At 43.8% G+C, this 27,337-nt stretch overlaps 1 protein-coding gene across 1 annotated transcript; it reads right to left on the bottom strand.

The window, feature by feature from the left end:
- On the bottom strand, nucleotides 1-27,337 carry LOC129830584 (immunoglobulin superfamily DCC subclass member 3-like). Its single transcript, XM_055893149.1, has 14 exons — nucleotides 27,334-27,337; nucleotides 26,853-27,164; nucleotides 24,262-24,406; nucleotides 23,341-23,471; nucleotides 22,796-22,933; nucleotides 19,997-20,155; nucleotides 12,125-12,290; nucleotides 10,877-11,127; nucleotides 10,461-10,625; nucleotides 9,494-9,682; nucleotides 5,751-5,864; nucleotides 5,372-5,501; nucleotides 4,982-5,117; nucleotides 1-4,222 (listed from the first exon to the last, which is right to left on the bottom strand). The coding sequence occupies exons 1-14, from the start codon at nucleotides 27,335-27,337 to the stop codon at nucleotides 4,118-4,120; spliced, it is 2,145 nt and encodes a 714-aa protein (XP_055749124.1). The 3' UTR covers nucleotides 1-4,117.

Here is a 27,337-nt window from a genome sequence, read left to right as displayed (position 1 = left end):
TAGGTTTATTTGGTTTAGGCAATGGAATCTGAGCATGGAAGAAAAGAGTAGAGGTACAGACATATTAAAAGCCTTTTAAACAAATACATCACCATATGTAGAGACTAAGCTGTATTATCCCATGTGATAATTCCAAAGATTTTTTGTATAGAAATGTATGAGTTTAACCCTGAGAAAATAGAATCTAGCAAGACTTCTATCCAGTTGTAACCTACCAGGGGGAAGAGGAGGAAAAACAGGAGCTTTCATATTTCAACTATGTGTGCGAGTAGACAGCAGCCTTAGAATGAATGAGCAAGAGTTGACACACTCTTATGTCTCTTAAAATGTATCGGGCAATTGAGCTCCTGGACACCACCATGGATGACCAGAATACCAATGAGGGTAAAGCAGCAGCACTGTAATAGTGCCTGAGTGAGTACAATAGTGTGTGAAACTTGTGTATGGGTTTTTTCTTGAGTGCTATGCACTAAATAGTCTCAAGAAAACATTGTGTCACCAAGATGGCCGACTTGTTCTATTTTACAAGGTTAAGAGATAATGAGCCAGACAGCTCAATTAATTAAACGTCTGTGTGAATATGGTGACAGAAGCACGGCATTCTTGAGTTAATTTATGTAATTCTGTGTCGGGAAATAATTAAATACATCTGTAATGAAGGTTGCTTTTTGTACCACACGGCCTGTGAAATTATCAATACAAACACATGCAGAAAATCAGACAGCTTGGTCTCCGTCTATGGCTACAGCTTTCAAACACATTGTTAGTCACTTACTTTCTTTTTTGGCCCTGAGACAAGGACACATCCTCTTCTCTAAACAGTGTCATATTACAGTTTCATATTATACACTCATCAGAGGTATGGTTTCAGAAAGCAAAATAAATCAACTTTAAAGCATTGTTTTTTCTCATTGGTCCTAGCAATCAGTTTCTAGTTCTCTACATTTGTTTTAATTTGTTTCTATCTGATGGGCCTTGTGGGCAGATGAGTATCACTTGTAAGGCTTTGATGCCAAGAAAAACTTGAATTTGTTTAAATGCTCTGTTAGGGTACACGTTATCTTTAAAGTATTATGTTTTCTCACCAAAATCCCACCTTGCCCAAAACCCAACACGTGTCCATGTTTTTCTCTAATTTCTAACAAATTGTTTTACATCATCCTTACATTTCTACAAACCAAAAAATGGGAAATAGGGGGTTACGGGAAAAAAATTAAAAAAAATCACATAAAGTCTCAGTTTTGGTAACTTTTCCTGTCTACAGCAGTAAGAACAAAATGTTGAGGATAAATACATTTTTAAAAGAAGAACCAGCAAAGATTTGTATTAATGAGAAATCTAGTTCTGCCGCTAAATGGCTTCAAACTAACAAATAAAAATAGTTAAAAACATCTCCCAGATCACAACACTTTTTTTTCTTTTGATATCACATTTGTTTCACCCCTTTCAATGATAAAATAAGAAACGAGACCGGGATTCAAAGTCTTTGTCAGACTTTTATACTGCAGTGTCTTTGCTAAACCTTTAACACTCATTAGGGGTTTGACATGAACCTTGAGGACTGTAGAGCTTTATTAGGAAACCACCACTTTTGGTCCTTTTCCTTGGAATATGGGAGCCACTGTGGGCCTATACAACAGTTTTTATTTTGTACCAATATACCCTGGTAAAGACTTTAATAACAGTTCAGTTACATGTCAACCAAGTGCGAGTAACAAGCACTTGTCTGATACTTAGACCTAAAATAGTTATGTTCTTTGGTTTATCCCGTTATCTTCTGTTAACAATTTAAAGCTGTTTTAGATGATTCCTGTTGGCATATTTTGCCCTCAAGGTTCACGAACTGTCACAGAGTACACACATATACATACATACTGTCATACATACACGGATGGTCCTGTGCTTTGGTCATGAGTAAATGTCATCAAAGGTAAAGACTATGAATGTTAAAATATGTAAAAGGTATTTGGTCACAATAGTATTTTTCATAAGACAGCTAGTTATTTGGCAATTTCAACTCTACTATTAGAAAGAGAAAGTAAGTACTCCTTTTTGTATCAACATAGAACATCTCCTTGAAAATATATCCCATTTTCATTTGGTTACTCTTTAAAGGTTAAAAGTTATATTCAACAAAATGTGATAGTTCCATGTCAAAAGGGGCAAGCCAAGAAATCCATACAAATGGACTTGCTTCTATTAAACAAGGCTAACTCACGTATCCTATAATGGCAATTAAAACAAAAATAATGTTTTTGGCTTAGGTTCAGTTAAAGCACTCTTCATACTGGCTACCCCTTAATACAGGAACAACAAAAATCTGAAAACAATGGCGTAGTTTATCTCTTAAAAGAAGGTTATGAAGGGAAAAAACAAAACCATTACAAATTGTACATCTTTGGACATCATTCAGCTTGGTTTTCATATAAAAACTTTTTGGGATAGGCTGACGAGGTGTTCTACAGTGGAAACTAGTGCCATGTCCATGCGTTCCAGGTCAGTATCTCCGTTAAACTCCCTGGAAACAACATTTTCAGCCGTCGGCTCAAAGCACCCACAAGTTCCCATGGCAACCGATTTGGCATCTGGAGAGCCAACCAATCAGTATGGCCTAGAACAATCACCGGTTTGGCTTTGGGTCGGAGACCTTTCGAAATTCCATCGGGTTTGTGTGGACAAAACAAGCAAGTGACTTTAACCTTTTTTAAGGATGACCACCTCTTGTTTTTTTGGAGGACTCTGAAAAAGGCCAGAGCATATCTAATTTCCTTTCATAACGGGGCAAAGGATCGTAGATACATTCTTTCAGGTCCATGTTTTCCATAAGGTACCAACCAATCACAAATACATCTTTGGAGATGGACATTCGCACAACATAGGAGGTGTTGTCGCAGGTATGATCACCAAACAATTAAGAAGGCATGCCTGCATCTTGAAGGAAATTGACGTAAAATTACCAAACCTGTTGGACCCCCTCAGGCTTCGAACCGGACGGAGTTCTGTCTCGGGAGGTCCCTGGTAAGGACAAAGGCTTGTGCTCCTGACAAAGGATGGAGTGGGTTTGGCTAAGGCAAGTGGACAGGGTGTGGTGATGGTAACGCTCAGACACTGCCACAGTTTGGCTCTCCATGGCAGTCATCCAGGTGGGCACCCTGATGCGGGGCGCTGGCGGTGGCTGGCACGGGACTCTGGCATTGGCACAAAAAGTGAGGGGGAAGGGGGGATCAAGGGTATAGGATTTATTTTGGGGTTCTGAGGTAGGCTTGCTCAAGCAGCATCCAGCAGGCTAATGTTAGCCTCAACTGTTACTCGGACAGTCACATCAGACGGAGGTAGCTATCTTTGGAGGTAGATTTTGGTTAGAGTGGTTTGGGTAAAGGTGGGGGAGGGTTGTGGTTGCCTTTTATGGTTCCTCCGGACATTGAGGCTAGTAATGGTGATAAAGACGATACAACTCAATAAGGCTATTAGCAAGGCCGCGTCGTCATTTGTGTCTGTTAAGTATTGCAGAGCTAAGGCTAATTAAAGGCAAACAAAAATTGAATGTTCCCTCTGACAAGAAGTTAGCAGGAATTCTCAGTGGAGTTTAGTACACTTAGTGCAAAGATTTCCTAAGTGGACCGGAACGTATATAGAGATCCTAAAAGGCCCCAGTAAGTCATTATATTTGGCATCAGCTGGGGCCTTATAAGCACAGTGCGAATGCATGTACTTTTACCAAGGGGACGTCATTGAAACAGAACATTTTGGTTATATCTGCTCCCCTTGGCAAGATAAGAAAGCCCAACATAATAGGACGGCATCTGTAGGAGGAGGCATTTCTCAAGGCTAGCGTTCTGAATTCACATGTGCATGTACACAGAACAGACTTTGGTTTAAGAGGAGGGAAGGCGAGAGAGTACAGTGGAAACATGGAGCCTTTTTTTGTTAGCAGCAGCAGGTTTTTGGGGGATGGATAGAACTATGGCGGACCCCTGGCATCACAGTACACTAGGGTGGCGTGTGGATGGGGATTTGGTTGGGCAGGCGAGGTGGAGTATCCATCAAGAGGCAAACCGTTGGGATGGAGGGTAGGTAAGGGTTGGTAAAGAAGGGTTTGGGGGGCTATTGGCCAATGTTAGCCTGTGCCCATGCCAGGCAGACCAAACGAGTGCTGCTCGATGAGGACCTGGCATTGGGCCGGACGCACCGGCGCCCCTCCATGACAGGTGGAGTCATGACTCTGGAAAAGAAAGACAGACAAAAGACAGTGTCAGTCTATAATGTATTCCTCCTTTTGTCCACTGGTGATTGCTTCAGCATTGTTGTTGACCAATCATCTTGTTCACAATTTCTACTCCTGGACTTAGTAACATCGATATTGTTCAACACAGCTCTGGGGATCCAATTCAATCAAATAAAAAAATGAAGTGCCACGTTAGCCCCAAAGCTTTTGAAAAACACACCCTAGTCTCTAGAACACCTTGAAGTAATATCCTTTTTGCTTGACGTGGTAACAATGTTTCGTTCAGTGGTAAGAAATCCAGGTTTGATTGACTAGAGCCCTGAGGCTTGTAATCTATCATGGGGTCAGAAATCCCAGACGGATGAGATCTAGATCTCAGATGGAATAGTTGGATGAGCTTGTGACAACAGAGAGATGGGAGTGCGAGCATGATAGATCACTTCATCCTGAGATATCAGATGTCCTGAAGGTGTCAACTTTGTTTTAGAAACTGAGTTACAACTGGAGGCCAAACTACTGTGACGTCAATGCATGTGTCCTGGCAACCCATATCCTGCAGCTCTGATGTCATCGATGATTCAATTATAAGACTGCGACATCTATTTAGCCACCTCCTGTCTGTTACAGGGATGAAAATAGCCAATAGAACCGTGGGCGAACAAAACGAATGGCCACATTGCATGAGAGGTTAGCTTAGTGTTTGCTGTGTAGTGAATGAGTCAGTATGCCAATGTCTCAGCGCACCGGCCCTCCTACCTGAGGCACTAACTCCAGGGTGACTTCTACAGGACGAGTGACCCCCTCTTTGGGGATCCCGTTTTGTCCCAGCTGTCCCCGGTCCTCCCCTCTTGGAACAGACCAGCTGTACTGAGTCCCTTTACTGCAGAACAAACTGGGGACATTAATACATTTCAATATTACATGCATACAAGTCCACTCTAAAAACGACACACACAGCTTCACAAATACAACTAACATGTAATATACCAAAGTTGATGTTCACAATCTCACACTGACAAGATAAATCATAGGTGATCAGGATATATCTCAAGTTTACCTGGCCTTAAAAACCCAATCTGATAATGAAAGTACAGTACTAGAAGCAAAGCAACAGCTAGTGGTTCCCAACAGGTAGAACCTCCTTACCTGTGACGGTATCCAAACATGAGGAAGAGTACACAGAAGATGATGCAGGCCATGCCGATATGAATGCCCACCACTATACCACCCATCGAGCCCTCGCTCTCCTGTCTACAGGTACACTGGTTCTCCCCACCTGCAACCAAGAAACAAATGATGAGTACATCCATACATTCATTAGCCCGCACAAATACAGAGTCAGAAACATTATCAGAAAACATATTCTATCATTATGGCAATGCCAAACACAAGTCTAACTAATAGATTCACGCCAAAATAAACTTGAAGCAAAAAGGACAGAAGATTACCAAATAAATAATACTTGTCTAGAAATAGTGTTTATTATGCAGTACTGACTCGACTCTAATATTTATTGGACACTCACCACTGGTTTTGGCACTGGTGCCTTCTTCTGCCAGTGACACCAGCCTCTTGGAGCAGTCGCTCTCGCCGTTCCCATTATAGGCCACTAGTTTGACTTCATACACCGCGCCGGTTTCTGCAAGAACAAGTCATAACGCGACAGCGCCACATTATAAAATCCCTTCGACAATTTCGAAGGTCATATTTTTTAAATGGGGAGACATTGAACAAGTTTTATTGACTGCTTGCGCGATATAAGCCAAGCTATTGATTGGGCGATTGAAAGAGATTGAATTTTGGGAGCATGTCATTTTTCACTCTTCCATGGACTGTTCCTTTCCCCTAATGCCTCCCTCCCTAACCCACTTACAACTGTCGTTCCTCTCACTCTGTCATCTCTATCTTGATATCTTCAACATCCTCCCATGTCTCCCTCTTTTAATCTTTCAATATAGATTTAGTCATTGCTACAGTATGAGCAAGCTTATGCTCTGAATGCAACGATGCCAATCAGTAGCTGACACCAACCCAGTAATTTTCCACTAGGTGGCTTTACATTTAACAGTTTTTTTTTTACAGATACAGCAAAACATGTCAGAAAAAGATTACTAAAGGAACATTTGAAGATCTCCCTTTCACATTTCTGTGCTCCATAGGGATATTACGTTTATCTTCCATGCACATGGTAATTAACTCGCTGTCACATGATCATTCAAATATGGGGTAATTGTTATTCTCGGCACCGCTACAACCTTTAAAATCCAGCTCTGGCTTGAAGCTAACCTCGTTGGAAAATCAATATCACATTTCATACGTTACATCTTCTTCAGAATTTTCTAACATTCAGTTATAGGAAAGAAACATGTGGTGGCAGTGCAGGAGTATAGGAGTGATTTAAGGTCCACACATGAAAGCTTGAACCCCAGGTGGGTGGTTAAGAAGACTGCTATGAGGGGAAAGCAATTAAAACTGCTGTCTTTCACCAGGGGTAAATTCAACTTATTTAAATGATGGCAAAGTCTTTAAAAATAATTTTAAATTATAATACTTTTTTATAATTTAATATATTATTATTTTATACCATCAAATATAATAAATGTAATCTTAATAAGAATATAATAATAACTTAAGATAAAATAAAAACAAATTTAAACACCTGTAACGGCTGTCGACGTCGTTCTCCTCCTCAGACGAGGAGGAGCATGGATCGGACCAACACGCAGCGAGGTCTGTAGACATGATGATTTTAATAATAATAACGAAGACGAAAATACACTTGAACAAACTACAAAACAACAAACGACGTTAAACAGATCTGAACATGAGAACTTACATAACACGAAGAACGCACGAACAGGAACAGACTAAACAAACGAAACAGTCCCGTGTGGTGACGAACACAAACACGGAAGACAATCACCCACCAACAAACAGTGAGAACAGCCTACCTTAATATGGTTCTCAATCAGAGGAAACGTCAAACACCTGCCTCTAATTGAGAACCATATCAGGCAACACATTTAACCCAACATAGAAACACATAACATAGAATGCCCACCCCAACTCACGCCCTGACCAACTAAACACATACAAAAATAAGGAAAACAGGTCAGGAACGTGACAGAACCCCCCCCCTCAAGGTGCGAACTCCGAGCGCACCACCTAAAGTCTAGGGGAGGGTCTGGGTGGGCATCTGTCCACGGTGGCGGCTCCGGCTCCGGACGTGGTCCCCACCCCACCATAGTCAAACTCCGCTTCTGTATCTTCCTCCAAATGGCCACCCTCCAAATTAACCCCACTGGATTAAGGGGCAGCTCCGGACTGAGGGGCAGCTCCGGACTGAGGGGCAGCTCCGGACTGAGGGGCAGCTCCGGACTGAGGGGCTCTGGCTGCTCATGGCTGGCGGACGGCTCTGGCTGCTCATGGCTGGCTGACGGCTCTGGCTGCTCATGGCTGGCTGACGGCTCTGGCTGCTCATGGCTGGCTGACGGCTCTGGCTGCTCATGGCTGGCTGACGGCTCTGGCTGCACCTGAGCCTTCAAAGCCCCCCGTCTGTACTGAGACTTCAAAGCCGCCCGTCTGTACTGAGCCTGCAAAGCCGCCCGTCTGTACTGAGCCTTCAAAGCCGCCCGTCTGTCCTGAGCCTTCAGAGCCGTCCGCCAGACAGGAGCTGCTAGAGCCATCCGCCAGACAGGAGCCGCTAGAGCCTTCCGCCAGACAGGAGCAGCCAGAGCCTTCCGCCAGACAGGAGCAGCCAGAGCCTTCCGCCAGACAGGAGCAGCCAGAGCCGTCAGCCAGACAGGAGCAGCCAGAGCCTTCCGCCAGACAGGAGCAGCCAGAGCCTTCCGCCAGACAGGAGCAGCCAGAGCCTTCCGCCAGCCATGAGCAGCCAGAGCCGCCAGCCAGCCATGAGCAGCCAGAGCCGCCAGCCAGCCATGAGCAGCCAGAGCCGTCAGCCAGCCATGAGCAGCCAGAGCCGTCAGCCAGCCATGAGCAGCCAGAGCCGTCAGCCAGCCATGAGCAGCCAGAGCCGTCAGCCAGCCATGAGCAGCCAGAGCCGTCAGCCAGCCAGAGCCCCTCAGTCCGGAGCTGCCCCTCAGTCCGGAGCTGCCCCTCAGTCCGGAGCTGCCCCTCAGTCCGGAGCTGCCCCTCAATCCGGAGCTGCCCCTCAGTCCGGTGCTGCCCCTCAGTCCGGTGTTGCCCCTTAGTCCGGTACTGCCCCTTAATCCAGTGGGGTTAATTTGGAGGGTGGCCATTTGGAGGAAGATACAGAAGCGAGGTTTGACTATGGTGGGGTGGGGACCACGTCCGGAGCCGGAGCCGCCACCGTGGATAGATGCCCACCCGGACCCTCCCCTAGACTTTGGTTGTGCGCCCGGAGTTCGCACCTTGAGGGGGGGGGGGGGGGGTTCTGTCCCGTTCCTGACCTGTTTTCCATTGTTTTTGTATGTGTTTAGTTGGTCAGGGCGTGAGTTGGGGTGGGCATTCTATGTTATGTGTTTCTATGTTTGGTTAAATGTGTTGCCTGATATGGTTCTCAATTAGAGGCAGGTGTTTGACGTTTCCTCTGATTGAGAACCATATTAAGGTAGGCTGTTCTCACTGTTTGTTTGTGGGTGATTGTCTTCCGTGTTTGTGTTCGTCACCACACGGGACTGTTTCGTTTGTTTAGTCTGTTCCTGTTCGTGCGTTCTTCGTGTTATGTAAGTTCTCATGTTCAGGTCTGTTTAATGTCGTTTGTTGTTTTGTAGTTTGTTCAAGTGTATTTTCGTCTTCGTTATTATTATTAAAATCATCATGTCTACATACCTCGCTGCGTGTTGGTCCGATCCATGCTCCTCCTCGTCTGAGGAGGAGAACGACGTCGACAGCCGTTACAACACCAATATCAAGTTGATTTTAAAGCCCTTGGCATGCTCATGTAATAAAGACTTTCAAACCCTCTAATTACATGCCTGTTTTTTCTACAAGTTTTTTTTTCTGGGCCTATTTATAGTTATTTCCTCACACTCTTATTATGCCAGCCTTATATCATTAGTGTTACAATGACTAATTATTTCCAGTGTCTAAGAGACAAATAAAACCAAACTAATAATACACAGTCTCTGCTGCTGGAGGTGGTATGAGTCTGTCCTTGCATAATGCATTCTCTCTCTCTCTCTCTCTCTCTCTCTCCCTCTGTCTCTCTCTCTGTCTCTGTCTCTGTTTCTGTCTGTCTCTGTCTGTCTCTGTCTCTGTCTCTCTCTCTCTCATTCTCTCTCTCACCAAGGCGGGAGATGGTGTGGGCATTGACGTGGCAAGGGAACTGAACTGGCCCCTGGAAGTCGGCATGGGGGACCCTGCGGTAGGTGAGCCTGAAGCCCTCTGCCTTGCCAGGCTTGCTGGGGAGCTCCCATAGCACCTGGACTGCAGTGGAGTTCACCACCTTGGTGAAGAAGGTAGGGGGAGAGGGCACTACAGGAGGACAGATGAAGATTAGAACATTGGATGTAAAAAATAGAAATGAATCAATGATTGAAAAGGTCAGCGGAAAGATAGAAAGACTATAGATGGTTAGAGAAGCAGTATGAATGAGAGATTGTGTAGTAATTAAATTCATATGGAGAGAGAGAAAAAGAGAGGGGTGAGGATGGAATGATGATAAAACTCAAAGAGATAGTAAAGACAGGGAGGAAAAACAAGGGAGTGTTTATCAGTGACAGTAGATGGTTGGAATAGTATATGGGAAATGAAATAAGTGCACAGACATAGAGAGAACAGATTAGAAAGTGGGATGTGAGATGTAAAATTGATGAAATTACATAAAGAGAGGGAAGAGGCGATAAACACCTTTGATCGATCACAAGTTGTAAATAAAAAATCTTAATCTTACACCAGCCATATTCTAAATCTTATTCTAGTCTAGCTACATCATCCTAAGCACTCTGCTGTCCACTTTGTGCAATATACATGGAGCTACTGTATTTGGGGTAGGGGGAAGTACAGTTTGACATTTTCTCCCATAATATAATAGAACCCATTTATTTGGTTTCATTTAAATACAGTATCTATGTTTAGGAATGCTTATAAATGGGAGTACATGTTTTTAAATGTTTACAAATAATAAAATACTCATTTATTAATAGTATATGTACACTATAGGTATAATCATACACAGTTTATAAATGGTTATTGTTGAAAGTAATTATAAAGTGTAAGTGATCGTAGCAATAGCATGTTCCTGGTGACTTACCGCCCCCTAGTGTTGTGGCGACCACAGTGCTGGACTGCTGGCTGGCGCCCAGTGGGGAGTAGGCCTTGAGGTAGATGGAGTAGGTGGTTGCTGGCTCCAGGTTGGTGAAGTCATGCTGGAAGGTAGTTTTACTGACTGCCTCCTGCAGCTCTCTACTGTCTGGCTCTGGGGGGAACAACAAGCAGTGTTATAATTAGCGTTAGGTTCCATTGCAGCAGGCACACTCAGTCAAGTGCAGCTAAAGTATTTAAAATAAAATAAAATATTATCTCAATTTCTTAAAAAATCTGTCCTTAATAAACATATCATTAGGCTGGCTTTCACCTGGCCACTTCTTTTACATCAGCACAATGGAGGAGAAGAGGCTAGCTCTGCTTTGAACGCTGACACATTATCACACAAAGACTCTCACTCACCGCTGATCTTGCGGATGTGGAGCACATAGCCGATGATGCCGTCGGTGATCTCTACGGGAGGCTGGATCCAAGCGAGCTGCAGGGCGCTGGGGGAGAGGGCGGTGGCCGTGAGGCCCTGGGGGGAGTCGGGCAGATCCTTAGCCAGGGACACGGCCAGACGGGCGCTAGCCTGGTTGGTGCCGGCCATGTTCTCAGCGATGCACTGGTAGATGGCCTCGTCCTCCGAGGTGATGCGCGTCACGGCCAGGGTGCTGGAGGATGTAGATTAAAGATGATTTTTGTAATCATTATTTGAGTTAGGACATATTAAAACATTGATATATTGGGTAAACAACAAGGGTTAATTCCTAACAGATGGGTTGGTTGTATGAATATGCATTCAAGCAAATATTCAGATATACAATGGAATTATTTTTGATTCAAAACATAATCAGGCAGCTAATGAATCCCACCCTCTCGTGTTCAGTGCAAATGCAGAACTTCAGCCTACTTAACAGAGAGAGATGTCAGCCACTGTCGAACAGTGCTACCTTGAGGTGGAATATATGAACTGCTCTTCTGTAGGTCTGACCAGTCTTGATGAGAATGATATCATACCAGCACTAACTGATTTATATCACTTGAGAGGATGGGACCATGGTCCCAAAGCGTACACATCATTCAGTTAAATTGTTCATTCATAAATAATGTCTCGGATATGTCAAGGCAAAAACATTAAACAGGATAATGGAAAGATCAGCATAATTTCAAAATAGATTTTACACAAATTTCACCATTTCTGTTCATGGACTTTAGCCTAAATCAACTGCTAGTATGTGAGAATAACAAAATAATCTCTATTGCTGCCTAACTTTAGTAGTTAGTTTCTGCTTTCAGTGGGCAACCTTGGTTCCAGAGAATCAGGATGTTGATTTGGGGGTCTGATTTTACAGATTTAGCGTCTATTGTCGACGAACGTTTTACTTGCAATGATTTTGATGTGTTTGTTTTACATACTTAAGCTGAATGCACTGACTGTAGGCCTAATTCACTATAGATAAGACTAAACGACAAAAAAACGTATATGTAAACCCAGGGGTGTATTCATTATATAACCTGCTTACCGTTTAACAACCAAACGGAAGCAAACACAGCAAATTCATTGGACAAATTCAGGGAGGTCCCTTCCCATTTCATTCAGTTTGCTTCCGTTTAAGAAATGTTTTGCAACAGAATCGGCGGAATGAATACACCTCTGGTGTACAGTACCTGTTGTTGTTGGTGAGCTTGACATTGTCACCGGGCATCAGGATCTTGCCATTCTTCAGCCAGATGAGGTGAGGCTCGGGGACGCCCTGGGCCACACAGGTGAACACAGCACTGCCTCCCGCTGGTTTTGAGACAGACTGCGGCCACTGCATGAACTCAGGGGGAGCTGGTGGGAAGAGAATGATGTAAATTCAGCAAAAAAAGAAACGTCCTCTCACTGTCAACTGTGTTTATTTTCAGCAAACGTAACATGTGTAAATATTTGTATGAACTTAACAAGATTCAACAACTGAGACATAAACTGAACAAGTTCCACAGACATGTGACTAACAGAAATGGAATAATGTGTCCCTGAACAAAGGGGCAGGGGGTCAAAATCAAAAGTAACAGTCAGTATCTGGTGTGGCCACCAGCTGAATTAAGTACAGCAGTGCATCTCCTCATGGACTGCACCAGATTTGCCAGTTCTTGCTGTGAGATGTTACCCCACTCTTCCACCAAGGCACCTGCAAGTTCCCTGACATTTCTGGGGCGAATGGCCCTAGACCCCTCTGATTCAACAGGTTCCAGATGTGCTCAATGGGATTGAGATCCGGGCTCATCGCTGGCCATGGCAGAACACTGACATTCCTGTCTTGCAGGAAATCACGCACAGAACGAGCAGTATGGCTGGTGGCATTGTCATGCTGGAGGGTCATGTCAGGATGAGCCTGCAGGAGGGTACCACATGAGGGAGGAGGATGTCTTCTCTGTAACGCTTAGCGTTGAGATTTCCTGCAATGACAACAAGCTCAGTCCGATGATGCTGTGACACACCACCCCAGACCATGACGGACCCTCCACCTCCAAATCAATCCCATTCCAGAGTACAGGCCTTGGTGTATCGCTCATTCCTTCGACAATAAACGCGAATCCGACCATCACCCCTGGTGAGACAAAACCGCGACTCGTCAGTGAAGAGCACTTTTTGCTAGTCCTGTCTAGTCCAGCAACGGTGGGTTTGTGCCCATAGGCGACGTTGTTGCCGGTGATGTCTGGTGAGGACCTGCCTTACAACAAGCCTACAAGCCCTCAGTCCAGCCTCTCTCAGCCTATTGCGGACAGTCTGAGCACTGATGGAGGGATTGTGTGTTCCTGGTGTAACTCGGGTAGTTGTTGTTGCCATCCTGCATCTTTCTTTTGGTGTTTTTCAGAGTCAGTAGAAAGGCCTCTTTAGTGCCCTAAGTTTTCATAACTGTGACCTTAATTGCCTACCATCTGTAAGCTGTTAGTGTCTTAACGACCGTTCCACAGGTCCATGTTCATTAATTGTTTATGGTTCATTGAACAAGCATGGGAAACAGTGTTAAACCCTTTACAATGAAGATCTGTAAAGTTGTTTGGATTTTTACGAATTATCTTTGAAAGACAGGTTCCTGAAAAAGGGACGTTTCTTTTTTTGCTGAGTTTATTTGTTGTAAGTGTATTGATTCATCTTTGTATCAATTGCATTTGCTTGTGATACTATGTAACTTTGCATGAAAGTAAAATATAGGACTAGCACTTTCAAAAAGTCAAGAGGGGAGGTGGAGGATATGAGGAAAATGGAAGGAGGCCAATAGGAGAGGAGAAGAGGGGAGAGGAGAAGAAAGGAGAGTAAGCAGGTTAGTGATGTGGAGCAATAAAAAGGTTGTTTGGAGAAAAGATAGGAAGAAGGCATTGATTAGAATGACAAGGCCTTTTGGGGGAGAGCATTGAGTTCTATGTGCTGCCAGTCTTATAATGAACTATAGAGGGCAGTACTGATCATGTTTTTCGGCAGCTGTACTATCATATGAAGGTGGTTATGATCATTGCAGTCCTTATAGTAAGGACCTTGAGAAGTGAATGTGATTTGATCATATCTCTAGACCCTATAGTTTTTTACAGTTTCCTCTAACTTGGTAGAAACATAGCTCTCAGATCTAACTATCTAAATACACAGTAGGCCCCTGAGTTTGTCCTGACCATGTGACCTGACCAGGAAACACTTTGTCCTTAGTTATAGTAGCCTATAGCATACTACCCACATTACATATACATCAATGTGTTTCAATACATACAAACATCCCTACATGTACCACAACAGATCGATAAAAACATTCCCAATGATTTCCCCTCCTCTCCTCTTCCCGGAGCTTGAACTTCACATATGGAGAGCCTAGACTTCCAGAGGACAGCCTAGCCTAATCTAACCCTAACCCCAGTCCCCACTTCTCTATCCCCCTCTGACCCTGTCTGGCCCTCCGGTGTCCCCGGGACAGATGTAGGGTTCGTCGTCCCGCCTGACACCAGGCTCAATAGCACACAATGGGACATGCATATATGTAGACCCCCAACCCCTTTGCCCCTAAGCATCTAATTGATCTATTGACACTGACACCCCCTGAGCCCCTGCCCTCACCCCTCCCTGGCTGAGACCCAGAGAGATTGGGCCTGGGAAGAGAGAGAAACAGGGTCCAGGGGGAGGTAGAGAGGGAGAGTATGAGAGAAGACAGAGAGAGAGTGCAGTGCGAGAGAGATATAGAGAAATGGAGCGAGAGAGATGGAGAAAGAAAGAAAGAAAGGGAGAGGGATGGAGAGATGAGGTTGTGAGTACTGGAGGATGTGTGTGTGTGTGTAGGGGGGGGTCAAGGGTCATAGAGACACCCATTAAAATAGAAGACCATTAATCAATGGAAGCATAGATTTTATATTCCCCAAACTGCTTTCCCTCTGATGGGCCCCAATTTCTTTAAACATATGGACACCAATACAGATCCCCAGGATCTATAAAAGGCTCGGAGGGAGTTGTTGTTGAGCAATGGCCGTCAACGTGTCTTTTATCTTTTGCTTGTTTGTTTAATTGGTAAGAGGAATGTTGAGGGAGATGTGAGGACATAGAGAGACATGAAAATAAATTGAATTGCAAGAGAACTCGTGGAGTTAATCTGAAGTTCATTTCAGCCTGTCTTGTAGCTGCCTGTTTGAGTATGTCATTAAATCTAAGGCATTGCCAGCTGTGGCACTGAGCATTGTAGCGTTTAGGTTAATGGCCTTCAAATATGTCTACACTATGTTTTTTCCATTATATTTCACACCGAATTCTCACAGAGCTCTAATGGATGATGTACAATAACTTGAAATTGAGAGTGACTATATCATGTCACGAGCCTTATGATGTGTCATTTAATTATTGGTGATGATAGCATGCACTGCTTTCATACACCCAGCCTGCTGCTGTTCTGTGAATAAGTTGCGTTTGTGTCAGGGTTAGGAGAGATGATGACGGCGGCGGGGGGGACTAGTGAGGGATAAATATTGGGCCGATTGTTGGGAGGGGCGACTGGAATGGATGTCTGAAGCACAAGGGGGGTGTTTTGTGTGTGTGTGCGTCACATGTGTGTGTAAGTGTGTCATCAATCTACACCCAAATAGCCTATCTCTCACCATGACTCCAGGTACACTTCACACTTCCGCTAAGTTTTTTGGTTTAAGTGGAACGTAGAAAAACTTATTTTCTCACTGGTTTTATTAAATGGTCTTTACACCCAATAGAGGTGGAGCCAAGGAGAGAATTGCTGTCCATCCCTTCAGCTAGTCAACTGTGTCTCTCCAGCTGAGATCTGTCAGCTTCAGTGTCCATACAGGCCAATCCATAGCACGTATTGATCAATTAGTCTTTTAGCAGAGTCTTAGACCTGACCTTGAGTTTCATCACCAGGGTCATTCCTCATCACTTTCCTTCTTTTGTTTAGCTTTTTGTCTTTTGTGGTAGGAGTATATTTTGAAATATATATCACGTAGATTATGTTTTTACTAGTTATAATTTCCTAGATAGTGTGAATCAGAGCTATATAGAGATCCTTACACAGTATGACTTGAATATGGCCCTCATCTCAGTTACTTCATATACATTGTGTGAAGTATATTTATCAAAAAGTAACTGATTTAGTTCTAACACAATTTATTTTGTATATCGAGTTTTGGAATATGTTTTACATATTTACATAATAGACACAATTTGGTATGTTTCTAAAATGTGTTTTATAGTCCGCTTACAAAGTATGACGGTGATGTTTTTAAGTTTCTACATTCGGATATTTATGTTTTATAATCCATGTGGTGTGTTCTGTCACTTAAGTGACACATTCATGAAATAATACCCTATTTCCAAATATGTATGTTCTACTTTCTGACATATATGCCGTTTGGTTCTGACACTCATATCTAACAAGAGCAAGTCCCCCTCAGTAAGCCGACAGCTGTGGGATATGCATTTTAAAGCATTTCAACGATTCCAACCTTCTTCACATTTTTCATATGAAAATGTTCTACCCCAAAAAAGTCTATGGATGAGGGGATGGTTATAACTGGCGCTCCATTCAGAGAAAGCAGTCATCACACAATGGCCTGGCACCCTTTGTGTCCCCCTGAACTCTGTCCCCCACCGCCTGACCACCAGCTGTGACGAGAACAACTGCAGTAATGAACGACAGGGGGTGGGGACTGGGGGAGTGGTCACCTTCCTCCCTCTTTGGGGATGCATTTATCTTACCCTCCTCCACCTCCAACCCCACCCCCTTCTCTCTCTCCTTCCATATCTGTCCGGTACGGTGTCCCGTCCTCTCTCCTCCCTGACTTCGACGATTTTCCTATAGCAGGCCCTCCAGGACAGAGACAGGAGTAAGGGATGAGGTGATCCCTCCCATCCCACACACAATGACCATCTTCACCTTCTGCTCCTTCTTTTTTCTCCCTCGTTCTTTCTCTCCTCTCTCCCATTGTTCAAATCTCTGGCCTTGCATCTGTCCTGTCCTATCCTGGCTGTCCTCCTGTCCTGTCCATGACCATGACTGGTTCAAGAGCAGAAGGGAGAGGGAATTGGACTGTCTGTCATGAGGACAGTGTGTGTGAAAGAGCAGACCTCTATGCCCTCCAATAACCTCCTTTACGCAGTGCATATGGCTAAGGGTCTCCAACTTTAAAGTAGGACTTTCAACTTGTGTGGAGTCTGACATCATAATAACAGCATGATATCTCAGGGTATTTCATATTATTCTATATTATCAGACTTGCCTTATTGGCAGGAATAGGGAACATGTGAGAGCTAAAAATAGGTGAATGAATTAGTCTCATGGTCATTGCTATTCTATATGATTTGTGCCTAACCAATACCTTTGTATCATTATTATTGGGTGCAGCATGGCAATTTTAAGTCCATACTATGGTGGTGGATTGTAGCCAAAGTATAAAGTATCATAGAAAATATTGAGAGGACATCCTAGCTTAATATACCCCGAGTATCACACTTTGAAAGGGACTAAGATTTTAGGTCACTTTGGGCCCCCATTTGACATTGACAATGTCCATGAACCAATAATTTCACCCATGTCATGTGACCACCATCCTAAAAAGGTCTTTGTTCTTTTTTCTTTAACAAATAGAGAAATAAATCAATTAATTAATACATTAAAGACCACCTCGTCCAGGGCCAATCCACTTGTGAAAGACTGATAGGGAGAACTATTGATTGACCAGGTCAAAGAGGCTGACACAACATGGACATGGGAGAGCCTTAACAGCTGGGTGCAAAGTAGAGTGATTTAAATGGAATACGGGGGTGAAGGGATATATGGATATCTCGGTTACATGACTAAGATGTAGGCCTACCTTCTTTTAGTTTTTTACTTTCTTGGTAATATTTTGCTAGCTTGGTATCAGGTAACATTTTGCTAGCTATAGGTTACATTTTGTTAGGTATTATGTAAGGTGTTGGTAGCTAGGGATTGTAACAGTTTGATTACTACTAGCTATTGTAACTAAGCAAGCAAGCCTTGTCCAAACCAGAACGCCCATAAGGGCAGGAGCCTATATCCTGTTCCTGTAGCTTGAGGCAGCTTTATGTACAAGTACACCCCCTGGGCAGGACGCTAGCCTATCACAGGTATTGTAACTACGTATTGTAATAAGTCCTTCAAAACAACTATATTTGGCTAGATCATTAAGGAAAAGCTAAAGACATTGTAATATACTGATTGACTTTGAAAGTGCAAATGCAATATTAGATATATTACATCAACATCAATATATTGCATATACAGTATCAGTTACATAGTCAGTGGCAATTATCGCTTCTAGAGAGGCAGGGGAGCAAACACATGATGCTGATATACAGTGCATTCGGAAAGTATTCAGATCCCTTGACTTTTTCCAGATTTTGTTACGTTACAGCCTTATTCTAAAATGGATTAAATTGTTTTTTTCCTCTAATAAATCTACACACAAAACCCCATAATGACAAAGCAAAACCTGTTTTTTTTTTACGTCTTTGCAAATGTATTAAAAATGAACAAATGAAATATCACATTTATGTAAGTATTTAGACCCTTTACTCAGTACTTTGTTGAAGCACTTTTGGCAGTCTCTGAGCTCTATGGACAATTCCTTCATGGCTTGGTTTTTGCTCTGACATGCACAGTCAACTGTGGGACCTTATATAGACAGGTGTGTGTCTTTCCAAATCATGTCCAATCAATTGAATTTACCACAGGTGGACTCCTATCAAATTGTAGAAACATCTCAAGGATAATCAATGGATACAGGATGCACCTGAGCTCAATTTCGAGTCTCATAGTAAAGGGTCTGAATACTTATGGAAATAAGCTATTTCAATACATTTGCAAAAATGACAAAAAAACTGTTTCCACTTGTCATTATGGGGTATTATGTGCAGATTAATGAGAATCCATTTCAATCAATTTTATAATGAGGCTGTAATGTCACAAAATGTGAAAAAAGTCAAGGGGTCTGAATACTTTCCAAATGCTCTGTAATCCTATCCATAGTTGTTTATGGTAGGGAATTTTTTTTCCTATTATGTTGTTGGTCACTCACATTACCCAGAGATGGTCCTTAGTATATTGGTCAACCCTTAGGATAGCCAATTAAAATGGGGGAGGGTGAAATATGAGGAGGGTGAACATATGGACAGTTCCTGGGTGATGGATGGGCCTGATGGATGAGGTATTGGTAGCAGTGGACACACACACACACACACACACACAAGTCCAGCTGGAGACCAGTGTCAATGCTTAATTACAAGTGGGAACTCGGGGTCTCTCTCCCGCCAATAGTATCACCAAAAACGACCAACCCCAAAAACATCCACCCCGGTGCCTAACCCCTCCCTTCAAAGCTCTAAGGGGGCCAAAGGTGGGGTGAAAGGGTGGAGCTTGGGTATCGACTCCTCTCTCCCAAACTCACCCCTTTTCCTTCCCTTCCCTGGCAGAAATCATGGCCAAATCCAATACAGGTTCATGTGATGGGATCAGCAAGTCCCAATAGCCCAAAGCCCAAACCCTACACCCACACACCCCCACCACCACCACACTTTCTGGACATTGACCCCCCCCCCCCCCATCCCCCATCCTGCTCCTGTGATCATGTGTATCTGTCAGTGTCATGATCAGTTCATGGTCAGTTACTGACCCAGGATAAAGCTTTATCAATGTGATCAGCAGCACTGGGTTGAAACGATAGAACCATTGGCTGAGGCTCACTCTGTGACATGTAAAGCTATTCTTGGAGGATATCACTTACTGTATAAATGCTTAATTAATCATTTAAACTTTACTTTGACTCAGGCTCTGCCTCTTAGTGAGGTGAGGCAGGTACAGTATTACCGTTTGCAGACTATTGCGTTGACCTTAACTGTACTCTCCTGGCTCTGATATTTAATTTTCACATTGTCAAGGTTCAGCACAGTGCCAGCAACATTGTTGGATGCGAAACTAGGCCAGCTCAGTACAACTTGGCTCGGGTTACTTCGGCATAGTAGTGTGAAAAGGGTATAAGTGTTAGGAGGGAGCTCACCTTGCACCACCAGTCTTCCCAGTGCAGTACGCCTCATCCTGGTCCCGGGGCGGTTGGCGGCGCACACGTACACCCCCGAGTGCTGCAGCGACACGTCCGAGATCATCAGGTTTCCAGTGCCCAACACTTGGATGCCCTCCACCCCGATGGACCGCCCATCTGGAGAGAGCACACACACACAAAGGAATAAGACACAGGCCAACATAATACAAACACATTAAGGGTTCATTAAGGGTTTAATGAAAATCAAGTTTGAAACCTTAAGCTTATAGGAGGGTTGGTTGTTTAGCAACAAAATCAACACGTGCACAACTATAGGGCAAAACAGGTTTGGCTTACATTGTTGACAACATGTAAACTACATTTCATCTCCAATGTTTATTAAAAACAAAGTTGTACAATGAGCACTTGTTGTCTCTCAAATACATCATTGCAATTGTTGGTTAGCTAGCTAGCACATTCTTGCCATGTTAGCACAGATGTGACATAAGTCAAAACACCTCAAAACAAGTTATGGTATCAAGAAGAAGATAAAACTAACTAAAATGAGCCACTTACGATTCCCCACACGGCAGTTTATTGTCATTGTTGCTAGCTATCTGGCCATCCACAATCACAACAACAACAGCCTTCTGCCCCATTGAAGGGGCACATTATTTTCGTGATGTTCTCAACTCACTCATCTATAGAGCAACATAGTGCATAATACGCAGAATAGCTGATACAGAGATCAACTCATTGTTTAGCTAGTCGTGGCCAAAAGTTTTGAGAATGAGACAAATATGATTTTTACAAAGTTTGCTGCCTCAGTGTGTATGATGGCAATTTGCATATACTACAGAATGTTATGAAGAGTGATCAGATGAATTACAATTAATTGCAAAGTCCCTCTTTGTCATGCAAATGAACTGAATCCACAAAAAAACATTTTCACTGCATTTCAGCCCTGCCACAAAAGGACCAGCTGACATCATGTCAGTGATTCTCTCGTTAACACAGGTGTGAGTGTTGACGAGGACAAGGCTGGAGATCACTCTGTCATGCTGATTGAGTTCGAATAACTGCAAAAGGAGGGTGGTGCTTGGACTCATTGTTTTTCCTCTGTCAAGCATGGTTACCTGCAAGGAAACACATGCCGTCATCATTGCTTTGCACAAAAAGGGCTTCACAGGCAAGGATATTGCTGCCAGTAAGACTGCACCTAAATCAACCATTTATCGGATCATCGAGAATTTCAAGGAGAGCGGTTCAATTGTTGTGAAGAAGGCTTCAGGGCGCCCAAGAAAGTCCAGCAAGCGCCAGGACCGTCTCCTAAAGTTGATTCAGCTGTGGGATCGGGGCACCACCAGTACAGAGCTTGCTCAGGAATGGCAGCAGGCAGGTGTGAGTGCATCTGCACACATAGTGAGGCAAAGACTTTTGGAGGATGGCCTGGTGTCAAGAAGGGTAGCAAAGAAGCCACTTCTCTCTACGAAAAACATCAGGGACAGATATTCTTCAAAAGGTACAGGGATTGGACTGGGGAATCTGGAAAAAAGCTTGTCCGGAGAAGACAAGGTGAGCGCTACCATCAGTCCTGTGCCATGCCAACAGTAAAGCATCCTGAGACCATTCATGTGTGGGGTTGCTTCTCAGCCAAGGGAGTGGGCTCACTCACAATTTTGCCTAAGAGTACAGCCATGAATATAGAATGGTACCAACACATCCTCTGAGAGCATCTTCTCCCAACCATCCAGGAACAGTTTGGTGACAAACAATGCCTTTTCCAGCATGATTGTCACGTTCCTGACCTGTTTTCTCTTGTTTTTGTATGTGTTTAGTTGGTCAGGGCGTGAGTTGGGGTGGGCATTCTATGTATTGTGTTTCTATGTTGGGTTTAATGTGTTGCCTGATATGGTTCTCAATTAGAGGCAGGTGTTTGACGTTTCCTCTGATTGAGAGCCATATTAAGGTAGGCTGTTCTCACTGTTTGTTTGTGGGTGTTTGTCTTCCGTGTCTGTATGTCTACCACACGGGACTGTTTCGTTTTGTCGCTCGTGTATGTAGTCTGTTCCTGTTCGTGCGTTCTTCGTCATTTGTAAGTTCTCAAGTTCAGGTCTGTCTACGTTCGTTTTTGTTATTTTGTAATCATTTCAAGTGTTCTTCGTGTTTCGTCTTTCATTTAATAAATTCATTATGTCTACGTTCAACGCTGCGCTTTGGTCCAATCCCTACTCCTCTTCGGACGAAGAGGAGGAGAACGACCGTTACAATGATGGAGCTCCTTGCCATAAGGCAAAAGTGATAACTAAGTGGCTCGGGGAACAAAACATCGATATTTTGGGTCCATGGCCAGGAAACTCCCCAGACCTTAATCCCATTGAGAACTTGTGGTCAATCCTCAAGAGGCGGGTGGACAAACAAAAACCCACAAATTCTGACAAACTCCAAGCATTTATTATGCAAGAATGGGTTGCCATCAGTCAGGATGTGGCCCAGAAGTTAATTGACAGCATGCCAGGTTGGATTACAGAGGTCTTGAAAAAGAAGGGTCAACACTGCAAATATTGACTCTTTGCATCAACTTCATGTAATTGTCAATAAAATCCTTTGACACTTGTGAAATGCTTGTAATTATACTTCAGTTTTCCATAGTAACATCTGACAAAAATATCTAAAGACACTGAGGCAGCAAACTTTGTGGAAATTAATATTTGTGTCATTCTCAAAAATGTGGCCACGACTGTACTATCATTAACTCAGTGTGGTATAAATGAAGGCTATTGTATGCCATTCTGATTGCATGAGAACAGTTGTTACCCAGCCTGCTCCAGGACACAATGGGCCGGGGGTTCCCTGTGGCAATGCACTCCAAAATGGCTGTCTGGTGGACGGTGATGGTCAGGTTCTGGGGCCCAGAGAGGATAACTGGCTCCTTGTAGATCCTGGAAGCCTCACCTGTAGAGAGAGAGAAAAAGGACACGAACACACACAAAGAGAGAGAAGATAAGACACTACTGTTAGACAGGTTCCTCGGGCTGAACCAGACCATGTTCGGACTTTGGCTTTAACCTATAGGGATTTTATCAACATTTATGTGATTAGCATAAACGTGGTCAGTTTAATATTCTTTATAGTGTCAAAAACAACTAAATTATAGATTGAAAAGCTACATGAACAAACCCATTGAAAGTCCACTATTGACAGGTCCCTCTAATTATATGATCTATACTGTAAGGGCTGGTTTCCCAGGAACAGATTAAGACTAGTCCTGAAATAAGATGCGCTATCAATGGAGAGTAGCCATTGAGCATGCTTTTTAGTCCAGGACAAGGCTTAATGTGAGTGGGGTCAGTACCACTCACCGGTTACATTGAGCACAGCCTCATGGCTGAAACGTGTGTTGGCGATGTTGGAGGCCATACAACGGTACACCCCGGCGTCAATCCGCCTCACACCAGTCACCTGGAGGATACCCATTGGCAGGAGCGTGTACCTGGACAAGGGAAGCGGAGGGGTTTAGAGAGGTGTGAGTGCACACATAGATGTGACATATAGTTCTGCTGAGAATTTAAAAGTTAGCTACTTTTTCAAAATCTCTGTCTGCAGCATGGTAGCTACATCGCTAATGTAGCAAACTATCTTGCAGGGTGACACCAAGCGCCAAGTTCATTAGCAATCATCCCAAAATAATAACATTATGAAACGTGTGTGTCTGTGTGCGTGTGTGTGTGCGTGCGTAGGAGTGTATAGGCCTATATACACTGAGTGTCCAAAACATAAGAAACCCCTTCCTAATTTTGAGTTGTAGCCCCTTTTGCTCTCAGAACAGCATCAATTTGTCAGGTTTAGACTCTAAAATGTGTTGAAAGCGTTCCACAGGAATGCTGGCACATGTTGACTCTGAAGCTTCCAACAGTTGTGTCAAGTTGGCTGGATGTTCTTTGGGTGGTGGACCATTCTTGATACACAAGAGAAACTGTTGAGCGTGAAAAACCCAGCAGCGTTGCAGTTCTTGACACACTCAACCCAGTGCATCTGGCACCTACTGTCATACCCTACTCAAAGGCACTTAAATATTTTGTCTTGCCCATTCACCCGCTGAATGGCACACACACAATCCATGTCTCAATTGTCTCAAGGCTTAAAAAGCCTTCTTTAACCTCCCCTTCATCTACACTGATTGAAGCAGACCATAGCTTTACCATGGATGCACCTGGTCAGTCTATGTCATGGAAAGGTGTTCGCAAATGTTTAATACATTCGGTGTATTATGATGATGTTACCTGTTGTCGGTAGTACTGAGTGGGGTTCTGTCCCTTTCCCAAGTGATGTTTGCCTCGGGCACACTATTGACCTGGCACTTGAAGCGAGCCACACCGCCATCGTCCACTGACATGGACTCTGGGTGTATGTGGAACTTAGGGAGGGCTGAGGAAGACAAACAACAAAAGTTAGATCTCCATTTAACATTTATTGACACGGGATAGTCTCACTGAGAGAAAATCTCTCTTTTGCAAGAGGAGACCTGGTTCAAGATGAGCAGCAGAGCCAACAATATTATACAAATATATATATAAGATGTACATATACTTAATATGCACATGCACAACATATGAAAGTTGTTAATTCGGTCACGTGTGTGTGTGTGTCTGTGTGTGAGTGTGAGAGAGAGCGAAGGGAGAGAGAGAGAGAGAGGGAGGGAGAGAGCGAGAGAGATGGGGGGCTACGGGATTTGGGTGTTGAACAGAATGCGCAGGACAGTTTGTGTCTATACAGAATGCACGTGTTTATCTTAAATCTTGTCTGAACACAATGCTTTGTGTGTGTGTGTGTGTGTTTTGTGTGTGTCCAAGTGTCAGTACACTTACTGGGGTGTACCATTTATCACCCACAATGTCACAAAGAAGAGATGAAAAAGTCTGAGGTGGTCTCGGGTTGCCAGATATGCAACTAAGGTGTTCTCAGCGTGGAGCATCATGTATAACAGTCTATAGATTCCGATGGGGTTTTGGGTTGCCAGGTATGTGACAATTGTGTTCGCAGTATGGAGAATAGAACAGACTCTCCTGTTTTGACAGAAAGGGGAATACAAGTAGTGATCTCCTATAGATAAGACAAAAGCCATTGTTTGGCCTCCACTGTTTTTATGACTTCTGAGTAAAGCAGGGACATATAAATAATGTCTGGTGAAATGACTGTAGCATTACAGTGAATGGGAGGACCTGGTAACATTCACTGCTTGTTCTCTCCTAAATCACATTCAGAAGGGAATATTATTGACTAATCGTGTGTTTGTGTAGCCAGGCTACACATTGAACATATTACTCATTGTAAAGCCTTGTTCACATTACCCATAAGCACTCCGTTACGAATGTCATGCATTTCAATGGGGACGTCCACAACAGAGGGAAAATGAAACGCCCCCTTGCGTTTGAAGGCTCCGTTGCGAGAGAGACGCCGCATACTTTGACATTTTCCAAACTTTGCTTCGTCTTCAATCCAGCCAGAGTCCGTTGAAGAACAGAAAGTTACCAAACCACAGCAGAAGGTGAAAGTATTTGGTTTTCGTTGATGTCTTTCTGGGATAGCTCAAAACTTATAAACAATTACCCATTATATTATATGACTGTTGCCTCCCGTTTAAGTTTATTGTGATTGTAATGATATTTTTAGGTGGAGGTTTATTATTAGGTGGAGGTCGCTAGCTACAGTGAGGTCCTGAGTGCTCTGGAGCAGGTTTTCATCAAGGATCTCTGTACTTTGTTCCGTTCATCTTTCCCTCGACTAGTCTCTGCGTGCCCTGCCAATGGAAACATCACCACAGCATGATGCTCCCACCACCATGTTTCACTGTAGGGATGGTGCCAGGTTTCTTCCAGACATAACACTTGGCATTCAGAGGCCAAAGAGTTCAATCTTGGTTTCATCAGACCAGAGAATCTTTTTTCTCATGGTCTGAGAGTGCTTTAGGTGCCTTTTGGCCTGATTGGTGGAGTGCTGCAGAGATGGTTGTCCTTCTGGAAGGTTCTCGCATCTCCACAGAGGAATTCTGGAGCTATGTCAGAGTGACCATAGGGTTCTTGGTCACTTCCCTGACAAAGGCCATTCTCCCCCGGTTGCTCAGTTAGGCCGGGCGGCCAACTCTAGGAAGAGTCGCCATCATTCTTCCATTTAAGAATGATGGCGGTCACTGTGTTCTTGGGGACCTTCAATGCTGCAGACATTTTTTGGTACCCGTCCCCACAATCCTGTCTCGGAGCTACGGACAATTCCTTTGACGTCATGGCTTAGTTTTTGCTCTGACATGCACTGTCAACTGTGGGACCTTTTTATATACAGGTGTGTGCCTTCCAAATCATGTCCAACCAATCATGTCCAATCAATTGAATTTACCACAGGTGGACTCCTATCAAGTTGTAGAAACATCTCAAGGATGATCAATGGAAACAGGATGCACCTGAGCTCAATTTCGAGTCTCATAGCAAAGGGTCTGACTTAAGATAGGTAATCTTTGTATTGATACAGTCTTTAAAATTAGTTATTTAGCTACCGTATTTCTCAGTGAAATTAGCACAAGTAGTGATTGGCTGGTGGAGAGCAACCATGCCAGAAAGAGTAAATTAACCATTTCCTTTAATACTAAATACTATTGTCGCTCTGGATAAGAGCGTCTGCTAAATGACTTAAATGTAAATGTAAATGTATTGTGTCTTGTGTTGTGTATAGATAGATAGGTGAAGTGTTTTCTGTGTATTGTACTGTATGTGTATTGAGTGTTAGATATTCCCTCTACATAAGTGACTGGTACGTAGGTCACCATTACATAAATAACACAAGTGAACCATAAAACAGTACGTAAGGCAGGTGAACTCACATGCCAGCTGAACACGGGCCTTGCGGCTGACCAGCATGCCAAAGCGGTTCTGAGCGGCGCAGTCGTAATCTCCAACATCCGTCTCACTTCCGACTCTGTCTAGTCGTTTCTGGAAGCTCTGGATGAAGAGGGTCCCATTGGGCAGCACCTGTACACGCTCCCCCACAACTACGGGCACCCCGTTCTTGCGCCACGTGATCGAGATGGGACCCTCGCCCTCTACCCGGCAGTCCAGCATCAGCGGCCGATCCCGCACAGCGATGACGTCACTGGGCTCCAATAGGATCGCCAGCTCCTTGGCACCACATACATCTAGAAAGGGGCGTTAAGAAGTTCATTGGCTGTTATTAAGGTTGACAACATCAGTGTTGGTTCATTTTGTAGACCAGTACAGTGGGGGTGATGCTATTGCATGTGTCTAATCACCCACTATGGGTGAATTCACAAAGGAACTCAATGTTGGCTATATATAGTAGTTTACCCAT

This window comes from Salvelinus fontinalis, chromosome 32 (assembly GCF_029448725.1).
Source record: "Salvelinus fontinalis isolate EN_2023a chromosome 32, ASM2944872v1, whole genome shotgun sequence".
Lineage (NCBI taxonomy): Eukaryota > Metazoa > Chordata > Actinopteri > Salmoniformes > Salmonidae > Salvelinus > Salvelinus fontinalis.
This window is presented reverse-complemented; position numbering and strand designations above follow the sequence as displayed.

Bases quoted from the DNA above. Each gene is read 5' to 3' on its own strand.
- LOC129830584 (XM_055893149.1), bottom strand. The intron at 23,472-24,261 runs GTAACATCATCA...TCCCTTGTCCAG, and splicing joins CTCAGTACTACCGACAACAG to GTACACGCTCCTGCCAATGG. The intron at 10,626-10,876 runs GTGAGTGAGAGT...TGTTCCCCCCAG, and splicing joins CCACATCCGCAAGATCAGCG to AGCCAGACAGTAGAGAGCTG.